The sequence below is a fragment of the Tribolium madens genome, unplaced genomic scaffold, assembly GCF_015345945.1.
Source record: "Tribolium madens isolate multiple individuals breed KSU strain unplaced genomic scaffold, Tmad_KSU_1.1 Scaffold_97;HRSCAF=244;Tcas5.2_LG3a, whole genome shotgun sequence".
Classification (NCBI taxonomy): domain Eukaryota; kingdom Metazoa; phylum Arthropoda; class Insecta; order Coleoptera; family Tenebrionidae; genus Tribolium; species Tribolium madens.
In genome coordinates this window covers 9672657-9687877 of record NW_025401069.1, presented here as the reverse complement: position 1 = coordinate 9687877, position 15221 = coordinate 9672657, and the positions used below count along the sequence as shown (strand labels likewise).

At 34.5% G+C, this 15221-nt stretch overlaps 3 protein-coding genes and 1 pseudogene across 3 annotated transcripts; 2 read left to right on the top strand and 2 right to left on the bottom strand.

The window, feature by feature from the left end:
• Positions 1-182: 182 nt before the first annotated feature.
• Positions 183-1744, bottom strand: LOC123014768 (annotated as a pseudogene).
• Positions 1745-2746: 1002 nt separating this feature from the next.
• Positions 2747-5584, top strand: LOC123014449 (WD repeat-containing protein 75). The gene is made up of 9 exons (XM_044413581.1): positions 2747-2905; positions 2957-3161; positions 3209-3985; positions 4038-4222; positions 4269-4426; positions 4479-4844; positions 4896-5062; positions 5112-5288; positions 5336-5584. The coding sequence occupies exons 1-9, from the start codon at positions 2832-2834 to the stop codon at positions 5426-5428; spliced, it is 2202 nt and encodes a 733-aa protein (XP_044269516.1). The 5' UTR covers positions 2747-2831; the 3' UTR covers positions 5429-5584.
• A 140-nt stretch (positions 5585-5724) lies between these two features.
• On the top strand, positions 5725-13714 carry LOC123014448 (clustered mitochondria protein homolog). The gene is made up of 15 exons (XM_044413580.1): positions 5725-6086; positions 8442-8513; positions 8564-9284; positions 9339-9568; positions 9621-9952; positions 10001-10213; positions 10265-10439; positions 10490-10837; positions 10890-11095; positions 11146-11352; positions 11402-11500; positions 11817-12428; positions 12482-12607; positions 12658-13082; positions 13128-13714. The coding sequence occupies exons 1-15, from the start codon at positions 5978-5980 to the stop codon at positions 13231-13233; spliced, it is 3981 nt and encodes a 1326-aa protein (XP_044269515.1). The 5' UTR covers positions 5725-5977; the 3' UTR covers positions 13234-13714.
• An 80-nt stretch (positions 13715-13794) lies between these two features.
• On the bottom strand, positions 13795-14824 carry LOC123014716. Its single transcript, XM_044413966.1, has 3 exons — positions 14622-14824; positions 14318-14559; positions 13795-14267 (listed from the first exon to the last, which is right to left on the bottom strand). Exons 1-3 carry the CDS (start codon positions 14730-14732, stop codon positions 13859-13861), a joined length of 762 nt encoding a protein of 253 aa, XP_044269901.1. The 5' UTR covers positions 14733-14824; the 3' UTR covers positions 13795-13858.
• Positions 14825-15221: the final 397 nt, after the last annotated feature.

Below are 15221 nucleotides of genomic sequence, written 5' to 3'. Positions count from 1 at the left end.
CTTGCTTCTATAAATTTATTTTTTATTTCATTTCATACTTTTTCACCACAAATTCACAAATTAATACGACAAAACCTGCTTGGTAGCCGCATAATAATATTAAAAATAAGCTTTTTAAATGAGAAAAAGTGATATTAACACTTACTGCTTCCTCATGATCGGGAGGAATAAATAAAATTTCATCAATTTTTTTCGATAAACCTACTTCTTGGTTTAATAAAACACACCTATGGACTTCATCCATAAATGGGGAATTTTTCTGAAAAAAGTTAACTGTATATCCCGTTGCAAGCGGTTCTTTAACAATATGATAACCATAAAGTTTTGATAAAACAACAGCTCTACTAAAAACATCAACAAAAGATAGTTTTCCAGCATCTTTTCCTTTACTAATTTCATTCATTTTTTGTTTGCTTACAAACACAAGATGTGCGTCAAGACCATAACTTTCAGTTGCTAACAGATAATTTTTATAATAATTGTCACAAAAAATTTTTAATCTGCTTTGTCTCAAATCGTCTAAAGTATCAATATCGTCGAAATATTTAGCTTTTGTAAAAGATGAGGTGAAGAAACATTGAAAAGAGGCACTAACAATTATAGAAGCCAACATCCAGACCGTTAAAATAAATTTAACTGGAGTTTCTCTTTTTCTAAATCTTGTGGTTCCTCCACTTCCTATAAAACACTTCCAAGCTTCGAACAACCAATAAATAAACGAATTGTTTTTCTTCTTTACAACAATTTGCAATTGTTGTAAAACACAACTTATCAAAATTAGAAATATCAACACACTGAGCCATATTTTGTAATCGAAAATCATAAACAAATATTTCTCTTGTGGAATACGGCCAGCCCTTGGCACTAAAACAACTAAATTTTCTAATTTTCGGGGATAAGAAAAATCAATTTTCGAAAACGTCTTAAATCTGTATGAAGGAATAAAACTAAAATCGACAATTCCATTTAATACATTTGTATAAAGCCCTTTGAAATTTTCTTCTTGAGAAGATTCAACAATTTGCAAAGTTGCGTTCATTATAAAAGCGATGGCTTCGAGGAGGTCGTAATCAGGTCCGTACCATTTTCCCAAAGAATTCTTCGTATTCCGTGGAGTGTCGTCAAACATTCCGATTTTTAGCACATGACCGTTGATATCAAGTAATTTGTTGGTGAAAAAATTCGCGAAGAAATTTGTTAAATTGAGAATTCTTTTTTCTGCAAAACCGTTGTATGAAACAACGTTCATTTTATAGCTTACGAAGACGAAGACAAAATTTAAAATTTTTCTAGACCAAACAATTTTCAGACTTTGTTCTAAGACATTTAAATCGTCAATCATTTCTTCTAAGATAAAAAATATGTTAGATTTTGGAGATCACAAATAGCAAGCTTCCATTTGGTCCAGAGTCGCCACTAATTTTTTGATTTGTAGAAAAATGAAGATTTTTGCTGAAACCAGATGATATTCCGAGCGAAGAGTATTTTCTGTACAGTTAGTACTGATAATATATTCAAACTGGTTTGTTTTTAAATACCAGTTTATAACATCGTAGACACTAGATCTGTGAGTTGTAATTACTGTTATATAATCCATTTCCAAATCTTCGATTTTTGAAATTTCATTAAAAAAAAATTCAAGTTCAGACTCTACAAGAGTTTTGTTTGAAATGTCTATTTTATTTTGCTCTGCGATAGCTAATTCAAATTTATTTAAAAATAATACTGACATCAATATTAACATTTTTCGTAACTTTTTATATGAACGGTTTACGATTTATTAACGGCTTAATAAATGCACTACTTTTTTTCATTAAACCAAGTCATTAAGTAACATATTTTTTGTATATTTTAAAATGGGAGAGATAGAAAATCCATTAGTGTGGAAAGCTAAACGACGCGACCTTTTGTCTACAATTACCTACAGTAAAAAGTGAAATAATGAAATGATCCATAATAAGACACACAAGTTTGTTTTTAGTTGTTTTTAACATTTTTTATTTACAACTTTATGACTAAATTCGAATATAAACGCTTATTAATAACACGTTTTTATACATTGACCAATTGATTTTTTGTTAATGTGTTTTTTAGTTATTTATTATACAAGACGATAAACAATCTTTATTGTCGTGTATAATATTTTGTTTTAATTTGTACACATCTACCGGATTTTTTTATACAAAATAAAGAATATAAACAGTAGATAAAAATTACTTTATTTCACTGGATAAAGACTACTTTATCTATTGAAATTAGTTGATAAAAGCACATTGTTTTACTAAACTAAAGTATTAAAAACTAAATTTTAAGCAACTATTTTACTAAAATAATGTATTAAAAACTATTATTCTAATAATATTTTTTTGTATACGCTCCCAAAAATAGCTATTTTGCGGACTTATTTGAGTCGCTAAAATGAGTCTTTTCCGGACTCAATAAAATAGTACGCCAAACGGTTATTTTAGGTACTCATTAGTCCCCAAAAACAGTTTTTGCGGACTAAAAAAAAAATCGGTTACTATGGTAACGATTTTTTTTTTTTAATTAGTACGAGGTGTGAATTCGTGTTTTGGGAGCTTTAACAAAAAAATCTTGTATGCACCACGTTCGCAAAAAGTTTTAGGTGACTCCTCTCATAAAAGACTCGGCTCCTACGTCGCCTCGTCATTAATTACGATTCGTCCCCTAAAACCCTATTTTGCGTACTTGATACATAAATTGCTATAAGCAATTTAAATTTTCCGGGCAAAAGTCAGATTGCGTCCTGCGAATAGTGCGAATAGATTCTGACATGTGTTATTATAACCTCTCTAAAATATTTAAAAATAATGGATCTGCAAGTAAGTTTTCGAGCCGGGGGTTCTTTTGTTGAGCTCCCGCCACAATTTTCTGCTGATTCAGGGTGAGTTTCATTTTATGTTGCCGTACTTATTTATAACACAAAATGTTTTAGGAATATTTACGTAGCATGGAAAAATCACATTTTGGGTTATAATTCAAAGACGGGGGCACAGTTTGCTCAATTCAAAGGTATCAAAGACCGAATTGTCGGCTTTGGGGTACACAATCTCGATTCATATGAATGTGTAACTGCGTGTTCATCATCAGGTGAAGTCATTACTTGGAAAGTTGTAACTTTTTTCAAATTGCTGAACAAGGTTTGTTGTTCAGTTTTAGTGATAAAATTCTTGATTTTTGTTTATAGAAACTTGAGCAAAATGTGGTTACTTTTCATATTGTGCCATCGGAGACAAATGAACTTAAGGCGCTCATTTCTCAAAGAGAGAAAAATGTTATTTCATTTTGTCTTTTTGATTTGATGAAGGATACAAAGACGTCGTGTGGTTTAACCCTAAACCTGCACCCTTACCACGTTGACATTTGTTCTAATGAGTATTTTGCTGTTGTGCAAAAAAGCTCTTTAAATGTTGTTCCATTTAAAGACTCTTTGAGAACCTACACATTTTGTGTTGACAAGCCCAGGGAGTTTACATGCTTAGCATGTCATCCGCAAAATCAAGTTATTTTAACTGGTGACAACACTGGGAGAGTTGTAATGTGGCAAAGGATTTTGTCTACAAAACCAACAAAAGCCGTTTTTCATTGGCACACACTTCCAGTTAAATGTATCGGTTTTTCTGCCACCGGAACGTGCTTTTACAGTGGAGGAGATGAGTCTGTTTTGGTGAAATGGCAACTTGACAACCACTTTGAGAAAAAATTCTTACCCAGATTACCTTCAACCATAGCCCAAATTTCAGTCTCACCTAACAATACTTTTGTTGCCATTTCCACTGATGATAATGCCGTTAGAATTGTTGACTCTCGCTTAGATAGTGTCAGTTTGATTCAACATTTGGTCATTGGGAATAGTTTAGAGAGTGGAATTGTGGTTGATCCCAAAAGTAAGGCTCTTATCATGAATGGTAACATTGGCCAAATCCAGTTTTATTCCCCATATGATAATAGTCTTTTGTATAACGTAAGTTATTACATTTTTTACCTCGATATTAGACTGAGAATTTTATATTCAGGTGGATGTTGTGGGCCAAAACAAAGTAAGTAACGAAAGAAGTTGTAACATAGAAAATACAGAAGTGTCAAAAATCGCCATCAATAAAAATAGTTCATGGATGGCAACGGTAGAAAGTCGGAAAGATCCCGAGTATTCGCCTGAATTGAGGCTGAAATTCTGGAATTTTGACCCAAATATTCAAAAGTAAATTTTCGGTTTAAAGTGGACCATATTGATTTAATAATTTCAGTTTCAAATTAAACACTTGTGTTGAGGATCCACATTTGAATCATGTAAATGCTATTGGTTTCCAGCCTACTGATAATTTGGACGAATTAAAGCTTGTGACTGTAGGTGGTGATAAGAAATTTAAAGTGTGGTATTTGACAGAAACGGAAACTGTAAACAGTAGGTATAAACTTTATCCAAATGGGAAAAACTAATTTTCTGATTTATTTAGGTAAAAGCCTAATTTGGAGGTGTCTTTGTGTCGGTTTTTACCACGATCTTAATTGCAAAAGTCTTTCTTTTTCAATTGATGGATCTTTAGTTGCAGTCAATTTTAATAATATTGTCACGACTTGGCAGCCAGATTCTTGCAATTTGAAATGTGCTCTAGTCCATTCTGCTCATAAGGAAGAAATAAATCAAATTGAATTCGGCAACAGTAATCAGTGTCACCTTATTGTAGCTGCCAGTAATGGAAGATTGAGTGTGTGGAATTTATTGACATTAACTATGGTCTGGACTGTACCTGTAAACGTATCTATTTTAATTGCAGATAGAGTTACCACAAATATGGCAATAATTACGAAAGATAATAGGAGTAATCAATTTTTATATTTGATTTTGGTGTATTTTATATAATTATTTCTAGTTTACGTTTTTACGCCCATGTCACCAGAACCAGTGTTTTCAAGTGATAAGCTCTTAAAAAAGTGCAATTGCATTAGTGCTGCCGTTTTTGTACCAAGCAAATACAGTAATGATGTTAAGTTAAGGTGGTATCAAAGGTCACCCATATTTTTTATTGATTCAAAAAGGGTAACTAAGTGATGTTTTATGCACAAGTGATTAATTTATTTGTTTTTAGCAACTGTTTTGTGTGGGTAGTGAAATGGAGAGCGCTGAAACCCCAACAGAAGTTGACGAAATTAGCAATTCATTATTCAGTATGACCATTCCACAATCTCAAGTCGATAAAAGTAAATCAAAAGAGCCGATTCAACATTTGTATCAGAGGGATATAGGACAAAAAAATTTGAAAAAGGTATTTTTGTAATTTTGTCTAGATTAATTAATAATGTTTTTTTTTAGTATTTGGAGGCGCCAATACAGACAATGATTCCTATAAGAGTAATGTGTGGTTCATTATTGAGGTCCATGATTGTTCAAAAACAAAGTAATTGAAATGCCAATTTCACATGTATTACTGGTTGCCGAAATCAGAAGTTTCAAATTGTTATTGAAGAGTTACTTTGAAAGAGGATATCATTTGCCTTATCTTTGTTATTTTTCAATAATGTTCGTAACATACATTTCGCAAATAAATTTTATCTTACGTAAGGTTCTTTTTTTGACCCATTTATCCCAAATGTGAACGATCGTGTTAGTCGCGAATTGTCAGTGTTCCAAAAATCGCGTTTTTTTGACATTTGGGGCGTCACAATTGAGTTTTTTGAGATTCCTGAAAGTGTTTGTGATAAGAGTAGCGAAGAAATAAATAAGTGTCCGAAGGGCGTCTTCACGTAATTATAGCGCGTTCCGCTCGTCAGCGATGTGCGCCTGCACTAAATCTAGTGCGTTTAGGGGGGGTTATTTTCGAAGCACGTGCTAAACAAAATGTTCCTGTCGCTGTAAAATATCGTATCGTTGGACATTTTTTAAATTAGAAACGCGACTATTAATCGAAGTAAATTAATACAATAACGATTGTGTGATAAACATTCAACGTACAAAATGGCTCTTGGTGCAGCAGTAGACAATTCGGAACCAAAGACCAATAATAACCTCGACGGTGCAATCGACAAAGTCAATAAAACTAAGCCAGGAGATGCGAAAATTGCAGGTGAGTGTGTGATTTTTTTCGAAAATGGGGAGCTTTTTGCGGACGCCGGTCGTCGTTACGACACTGTTACGTAACCAGAATCGGCGGAAAAATGGGGCTTTCCGGGGGCCCAGTGGGCTGTCGGAGATCAAGGGGCTCGGGTCCAATTGGGAAATAAGTCGGCCGATAATTTTTACCATTTAAAATGGATATTTATTGATGAACTTGGACCTTGGCTCTTTTATAAGCCGGTATGCTATTTGTAAGAAGTGGTACATCGCGACGGTCGGCGCACCGTGAACCTCTTATCATTTCGGCCTTTTTACACCTATTATGCATTGTCATCCTTGTTTGAACATCGAAAATATTGAGCATTTTCACGCCGGATGTTTGCCAAGGGACATTCAACTTTATTCTCTCTAATTACGAATTTTTTCTCACAATTATTAATTTAGTCATTATCCACTTTCCACTATTACTGTGCAGCAACTGTCATTTAGGTGCTCATTTGTGTATTTATAGCCATTTGTGTTTGTTCAACAAGAATAAAAAAAACAATTTTTTCTGTGAAAAATTGTACCAAAAGTTCACTATAGTGGATTAGCGGTATAGCTTGTTCCAAATCTGTTGGCGAAGTGACGTCAAAAATGACTGAATTTTGACACTAAACAGATGTTTACTATTAAAAAAATATTGTTCGTAGGCGTCGTATGAAATAATATTTCAAAACTACTGTTATTTTTTAAAAAATTATAATTAGTAGGTACTCGTACATAAGATGAAGAGTGATGAACAAATTATTAAATTGTTAACGCATGAAAGGAATTTTCAAAAATGATATTCTTAACAATCCTTGTAATCAACATTTTTAGAGAAAAAAGTACGCCCAGGTATTTTTTTATCTTAACCAAGTGAGCGCACTCTAAGTGTCTTTTCTGTCACTGTCAGTTCGCCACCAGATATGGAATAACCTCTACAAATACAAATTCAAAAATCACTGTTGCGATGACCAATGAATAATATTTTAAATCGCATATTTAGTATCACATTCACGATTGCGGGCATTTTTTACTTAGATGATTAGTGCCACTCGTCTACGTCTCGTGGGCTCAAACATCAACTTCGTGAAAAATGGCTGTTATAATCGCTCTTATAATACTATCCGGTAGATTCCCGGTTGGTATTTTCAGTACGGGAAGTGAGTTATTACGGTATTAGAGCCGGTATAAGTTTCTTACAGTACTTTCTTTGATATTCGGGATTTACATTTTATTGATAATGTAATACTTGACTTACCGGACCTATAACGTAAGTTAATATTTTCACTGTGAAAAGTTTTCACCAGTTTGTTTTACGCACTTGCTTTCATATTCTAATTAGATGCTAAAATAATATTGAAATTCTAAACATTTTTTATGAGATGTAAATTTGATGTAAATACATTTTCATATACATTTTTTTCTACTACAATCTTTGAAAATCTTGTTTTTCACAGTAGTCTAAAATAACTTGTGACGTTCGTAAAAAGTACATTTAAATTTAAAAATTTGTTTGTCTCTTAACAAAATCCATGTTCTATTATGCAGTGATAGAATTTTAAAAGTTAATACATGTGCTCGAATTATCTCCTTGATAACTTTGTAAACAAGCTATAGAATGTAATAGTGGAAAATCTACGACTTTGATATGGAACTACATGTTTACATTTTTTGTATGAAATTCAGTTAATAAATACATTGTGTATTTGCCATTCTGTGACTTTTATTTATTTTTTCTGTGTGAAATAGAGAAATAATCTAGTTTTTTTTTCGTTGAAAAAAGAACAAGTTTGTACGATTTTTTGAACTGAAATACATATTACTATATGAAAACAACTATTTTATAAAAATTTACACCCTGTATTTCTATACGTAGTTAATAAAATGTTATACGTGCATTGAGGAGAAAGTTCACCGTTTTATAGAAGTAAAAAATGTTTAAAATCAATTATTTATTCTCCTGTAAAAACGTAAGTAATTTTGTAAATTTATTACGTGAGCGACTAATTGAAGGTAAGAAAAAATGTCATAGGGAAAATAACAGAGATTTGATCAATAACAGCATTAAAGCAATTGTTATAAAAGTAACAAAATAAGAAAAAATCTCATAGTAATTTAAACAATGCATATACTTAACAATTAAAAAGATAGACAAATACCTTTACTTTTGGGTCATTTCAGTGTATTTAATGTTGCATTCCAGGTAAAATTTACCAAAACGTATACCATTACAAGTACTAGTATTACAATATAGTTTATTTTTGATCACTCATTATCGTAAGTGCTAATATGAAGAAGAAATATTTGGTTTCTTATTACAATTTTATCTCTATTGCAGTCGTAAATGGTAACAGTGAAATACCTGACGCAAAAACACCACTTCAAAACGGCCACGTGGATGTTAGTCCAGGTAAAAAAATAGTTTGTTTTGCCCGTTCGCTTCAAATATCGACATTTTAGAAAAACAAACCAAAGATGCCGAAGAATCGGAGAAAAAAGACGACGAAAATAAAAACAAAGACGAAGTCGTCTTCATTCAAGATGTAGGTTTTTCGATAAAAATCGTAAGTCCCGGTGCTGAACCATTCGATATTCAAGTCTCTAGTATGGAACTTGTCCAAGAAATCCATCAGTTGTTAATGGACAGAGAAGATACATGTCACAGGACATGTTTCTCTCTCCAACTCGACGGTAACACGCTTGACAATTTCGCCGAGTTGAAAAACATCGAAGGCTTGAAAGAGGGTTCAGTCATCAAAGTGGTCGAAGAACCTTACACCATGCGTGAAGCGAGAATTCACGTAAGACACGTGAGAGATTTACTCAAATCTCTTGATCCGGCCGATGCTTATAACGGGATTGAGTGCAATTCTTTGAGTTTCCTCAATACGGTCACTCAAGGTGATATTTTGGAGAAGAAGAAAATGAGACCAGAGAGCGTCGACTGTACTCCTCCGGATTTCATAATGCCCGACAGCAAAGACCGACCTTTGTCGGCTCTACAGCCACAACTTAAAGACCAAAAAGTGGCTCAATGTGTCAAAGTTTTGACCACTTCGGCTTGGAATCCGCCACCTGGGTATAGGAAGATTCATGGCGATCTTATGTACCTCTATGTGGTTACTTTGGAGGATAAACACTACTACATATCGGCCTGTTCGCGCGGTTTTTATATAAATCAGTAATGGATAATTTTTTTTTGACTTGACTGAACTTTAAAATGGGAACTTTGTAGATCTACAGCTGAAGAATTTAACCCCAAACCGGCCACTCCTAGTCACTTGTGCCATTCTTTAATCGAACTTCTTAACCAAATCTCTCCACAATTTAAACGTAATTTTGCTCTACTCCAGAAGAAGAGAAGTCAAAGACACCCCTTCGAACGTGTGGCAACACCGTACCAACTTTACAGTTGGACTGCGCCCATGATGGAGCATACCATAGATGCCATAAGAGCTGAAGACAGTAAGACTTGATTATAGTCGTGTTTGACTAAAAATAAAAATTGCCATTGCAGCTTTTTCTTCAAAATTGGGCTACGAAGAGCACATCCCCGGTCAAACTCGCGACTGGAACGAAGAACTCCAAACTACGAGGGAATTACCGAGGAAAACTCTCCCCGAACGACTCTTGCGCGAAAGGGCTATTTTTAAAGTTCACAGCGACTTTGTTGCTGCTGCTACAAGAGGTGCCATGGCTGTCATTGATGGTAATGTAATGGCGATAAATCCGGGCGAAGAAGCCAAAATGCAAATGTTCATCTGGAATAACATCTTTTTCTCGCTTGGTTTCGACGTCAGGGATCATTATAAGGAGTTGGGAGGGGATGCTGCCGCTTTCGTAGCTCCTGTATGTTATACTAAATTTTGTTGGCTCGTTTTTGATTGTTGTTTTTAGAGAAATGATTTGCAAGGAGTTCGTGTTTACAGCGCTGTTGATTTGCCGGGACTCTATACCCTAGGTACTGTTGTTATTGATTATAGGGGGTACAGAGTGACGGCTCAATCGATAATTCCTGGTATTCTCGAAAGGGAACAGGAACAGTCAGTTGTTTATGGGTCTATCGATTTTGGGAAAACGGTCCTAAGCCACCCTAAATATTTAGATTTGGTACTAATTCCTTCCATGAAAGTGTCACTTGTGACTGTGTTTTTTTTTCAGTTGAATAAAGCCGGTCAACAATTGAAAATCTTACCTCATCATGTACTTAACGACAAGGACGAACCTATCGAACTGTGCTCAAGTGTTGAATGTAAAGGGATCATTGGTAACGACGGTAGACACTACATCTTAGATCTCTTGCGTACTTTCCCCCCGGATGTCAATTTTTTGCAACGTAACTACTTAACAAGTTTGATTTTTTCGTTTCTATTTTTTCTTTTTCAGTTGAAGACGAAGAATTAAGTAAGGAAGTGAAAATGTTAGGTTTTCCGATTAAACACAAACATAAATTGTGTTGCTTACGTCAAGAATTGATCGACAGTTTTGTTGATTCGCGTTATATGATGTTTATAAAGTATGCTGCATATCATTTGCAACAGTTGAATATACGTAAAAATGACGCTAAAATCAATAACAATCAGGCAATTGAAGACAATAAGACTGAAAATGATGAAAATAAAAAGAGTGAAACTGAAACTAAAACAACTGATGAAGGTAAGAAAGAACAAATTGAAGATGAAGAAGCGAAGAAGATTGTTGAGAGTATAACTGACGGAACTAACAAAATTGAACGTATGTTCTTGACAGTTATCTTAGTTTTTGTTTTAATTTAGAGTTATTGCAGTGGAAGAAAGTACCAAAAATATTGTTAAGACAGCAGCTGTCGCTGTTGGCTCCCTCAAAGACACGGAATTTGATATTCGTTTCAATCCAGATGTTTATTCCCCGGGTATCAAACATTGTGATAATCTTGACCCAGCAATCTCGAAACAAAGACAATTGGTTAAAGATGCTGCTGAATTTTTGCTTACCGTACAAATTCCCACATTTGTAAGCTTTTTTCTAATGAATTTGAAACATATCTAACAATTTTTTCACAGATTCGCGATTGTTTAGATCATTCTTCGGCTCCTATGGACGGTTTTACTTTATCTGAAGCGATGCATAATCGCGGAATTAACATTAGATATCTCGGTAAAGTCACAAATTTGTTAGCAAAAGTAAAACAGTTGGAATATTTGCATAGCATTGCTGTTGCGGAATTGTTGCTAAGGGCCGCTAAACATATTTTCACCGTTTATTTGCAGGTTTGTGTTTACAAAAAATATCTTTATTTTTCGCTAATGTATGATTTAGGGGTCAGAAATGATGAATTTGGCCGTTGCTATTGCTCACTTCCTGAATTGTTTCCTGTATTCTGGCCAAGTTCCCAATCCTCTACAAGGCGTAGATGAGGTAACGTAACGTTTGCCAACCTTTATTTTTCACGGCCGATTGAGTTAACGTTTTTTTATCGCGTTTAAAACAAATTACACAACTCATTATGTAATCGCCAATAAAAATTCCAATGTAATTTGACATAAAACGGAAACGAATGATAATAAAAAGGACCATTACGCCACAGTGTCACGATCGAATCTATTAATAATTTTTGGTGATTTTCCGAGTTGTCGCTTTTTTATTCCGCCTTGACCACCGAAATAGACCGTTTTTGCATACAACGAAAATAACTTCAATTCGCTCTAATCAAATCTCACCCCCCCAATTACAGAGCAAAAACAACAGGAAACGCAACAAACGACGGGGTAAATTGAATCCGTTGGCTTGTAACGACAATAACGAATGGGCGAATCTCACCCCTAAATCGCTTTGGTCGCAGTTGAAACAAGAATTGAAGTCTTATTTCGATTATGATCTGTCCACCAACGATATTGATGCAACAACAGAAACTTTCTGCTTACAAAAAATCTCATTATTAAGAGGGTTTTGTTTGAAGACCGGAATCCAGATTTTATTAAGGGATTACAATTTCGATTCAAAGAATAAACTTATTTTTTACGAGGAGGATATTCTTAACATTTTCCCGATAGTCAAACACATCAATCCTAGGGCAACTGACGCTTATAATTTCTACACCACGGGGCAAAATAAGATACAACAAGGGTATCTTAAAGATGGGTACGAGTTAATTAGTGAAGCCTTGAATTTGTTGAATAATGTGTATGGGGTGATGCATCCGGAAATTGCACAATGTTTAAGAATGATTGCCCGTCTTAATTATATCATGGGGGAGCACACTGAAGCGATGGCTTATCAACAGAAAGCGGTTTTAATGTCCGAAAGAGTCAACGGGATTGACCACCCTTACACAATAACCGAATATGTAAGTTGGGTTATATTTCAGGGATTAAAAAATTAATTTTGTATTTTTACTAGGCACATCTCGCCTTATATTGTTTCGCTAATAGTCAAGTTAGTACCGCCCTTAAATTGTTATACAGGGCAAGATATCTTGCCGTACTCGTTTGCGGTGAGAATCATCCAGAAGTTGCCTTGCTTGATGTAAGTAATTTACTTAAAATAAGTAAAGTTGTTAAAATTTGCAATTTTAGAGCAATATCAGTTTAATTCTTCACGCCGTTGGCGAATACGAACTTTCTTTGCGTTTCTTAGAAAAGGCCTTAGCTTTAAATATCAAATATTACGGGGCCAAATCTCTTAAGGTCGCCGTCACTTATCACTTAGTGGCGAGGACCCAAAGTTGCATGGGTAACTTCCGGTGTGCGCTTACCAACGAAAAGGAAGCTTACGCCATCTACAAGCAACAACTCGGGGAAAATCACGAAAAGACCAAAGAATCCTCAGAGTGTCTCAAACACTTGACGCAGCAAGCCGTAGTGTTGCAGAAAAAGATGAACGAGATCTATACTGGTAAGAACGGAGCTTCACTGCCACCTATACAAATCCAGCCGCCTTCCATGAGTTCGGTCTTGGACATGTTGAACGTCATTAATGGGATTTTGTTCGTTCAGATAAGGTGAGTTGGCGTTGCGATTACTTCGTGTTAAGAAATGTGTTGCAGTCAAGAGGATATCGAGAACTTCAAAGCCGAGATCGAGAAGAGACAGCTGAACGAAGAGAATGAAGCGGAAGAGGAGAAACCAAAATCAGAAGCTTTGGAAAATTAGTAGGATTTTAGATGTAATGAAAGTTGAAAGATAGTCGTCTCGTTAGTTAACTTCGTAGTGGTTCTTGTGCGTGCATTTTCCTACGAGTCAGTAACATGCATTTTTATCGCTCAACGTAATACTAGTCAAATGTGCGAAACTGCCTTCCATTGTAAAATTGTAAAAATTGTTGTTGACGATGTACATTTTAAGTGATCTAGTGTTGTGGATTTCTTTCCTGAGTACTGCTATTGTTGTTGTAAGTTAAATATGAAATATGCTGTTGTTTTGTGATACGCATTAATTAATTGTAGTTTAAAGTTGTGATTAAACAATTATCAAGACAGTGTAAATTTGCATGTTGCCTAGACAAAGGGAAATTATTTTTTATTGTATTTTACTTTGAGTGCGCCAACTTTAGTAAGGTGCAGTTTTCTATGATAGAACAGATTTTTTTGTAATCTAAATTTTGTTAAAATAAATCCAGTTGATTACAATGAAAGGGTTATTATTCATTTCTACAACCTTTTGAGGGTCTGACACCTTTGCGGTAATGGATACCGCAATATCAAAGTTCGGCAGTGAGTAATAAGCAAATTCCGACTGATTTATTATCGATTTACTTTCGTGGGATTTTTCACAAACATTATTTATTAGCACGTGTATCAACGACAAGGAAATTACAAATACCAATACTGCTAAATCCCAATTTTTCAAACATGCTGATTGATTTTTTGTTCTCTAACAGAATGGTCCCAAGGGGCCAATGCCCCTCGTTTGATATCTCCTTAGATAAGGCTTTAGTCACTAAACTAGCATATCCTTTCCGTTTGTGTGCTTCTTCGGTCTGAAGCTTAGCCAAATGGTCCCATACATGCTTCAAAACCCACGCTACCATCTCATGGGTTGATTTCAGGAAAAGTCCATATCCTCCGTTCGCTTCAATAAAACTCGTTAAATATTTATCCGAACCTGGAAATCTATGTGGCCATGCGGCATCCACCTGTTGGCCTGCACAAGGTTCCAATTTTTTTAAGTAGACGTCAGGGGGACACCTAAAATTTAGCTTTTGTCTTCTTGTTTTTGTTCCCAAATTTCGTCATACTCTAATGTAAATTTGCTTGCTTGTTCTGGAGAAATGCAATAAAAATAAGTCGGGACATTGAAATCTATAGCAAGATTTTTCTGATGCAGAAATGTTGTTATGGAAGGAACGTGCTTTTCGTGAACGCCGTAAAAATAGGTTCTTATGTTGTTATAATTCAGAAGAAGGGTTTCCACGAGTCCTTGGTAAAGATTAGTGCATTGGTCGTCTAAGGTGAAGACGATAATGTCCTGATTGTCGTCCTGTTTTTTTTACACAATGAGGCAAAGTAAAATCGTGAACAACATGATACGATTTTACTTACCACTAGGATTATCCTAGCAATGATAGTGCCATCCGTTTTCCATGAATCATTCGGTGAAAAAAGCTTTAATGTTTCACGGTGTTTCTCGGAGTTTTTCCATTTTATCGCCATACAGCGGTACCTACCATCTATAACTATTTTATTATCGGACAAGTGCTCTTTTACATAGATAATTTAATAAATAGGTGCTTAAGTAAAATGCTAAATGTTATAATTTATCGCTGGCTTAATTGTTATCTTTTGTAGAGTGCATGGATTATTATCACGTGGATGAATTATTACGTAATCAGTTTCTTTGAGCGAATTAACAGTTATTACGTCTACGCTAAATTACTTCTTAATATATGTATGTTTATAATAATAAACTTTATTAAATACAAAAATATGAAATTTTAAACAAAATATTTTCCAAAAAAATATAATTATGTAACCAATTATACACATGTTTTTTTGTTTTGAAATTTTATAACTAATTTCTACGAAAAACTGTAATAGATTAACAAAATTCTATGAGCGTTTTCATGAACGATTACAATACTACTGTTGTTAGATTAGGTACTGGAATAATGTTGCCCAATTACTCATGTCTACCCACGTGCA

Bases quoted from the DNA above. Each gene is read 5' to 3' on its own strand.
- LOC123014448 (XM_044413580.1), top strand. From the start codon at position 5,978: ATGGCTCTTGGTGCAGCAGTAGACAATTCGGAACCAAAGACCAATAAT. The intron at 9,953-10,000 runs GTATGTTATACT...TGTTGTTTTTAG, and splicing joins CTGCCGCTTTCGTAGCTCCT to AGAAATGATTTGCAAGGAGT. The intron at 10,214-10,264 runs GTACTAATTCCT...TTTTTTTTTCAG, and splicing joins ACCCTAAATATTTAGATTTG to TTGAATAAAGCCGGTCAACA.
- LOC123014716 (XM_044413966.1), bottom strand. From the start codon at position 14,732: ATGGCGATAAAATGGAAAAACTCCGAGAAACACCGTGAAACATTAAAG. The intron at 14,560-14,621 runs GTAAGTAAAATC...TAAAAAAAACAG, and splicing joins TTGCTAGGATAATCCTAGTG to GACGACAATCAGGACATTAT. The intron at 14,268-14,317 runs GTATGACGAAAT...GCTAAATTTTAG, and splicing joins GCAAGCAAATTTACATTAGA to GTGTCCCCCTGACGTCTACT.
- LOC123014449 (XM_044413581.1), top strand. From the start codon at position 2,832: ATGGATCTGCAAGTAAGTTTTCGAGCCGGGGGTTCTTTTGTTGAGCTC. The intron at 5,063-5,111 runs GTAACTAAGTGA...ATTTGTTTTTAG, and splicing joins TTTTTATTGATTCAAAAAGG to CAACTGTTTTGTGTGGGTAG. The intron at 5,289-5,335 runs GTATTTTTGTAA...GTTTTTTTTTAG, and splicing joins GACAAAAAAATTTGAAAAAG to TATTTGGAGGCGCCAATACA.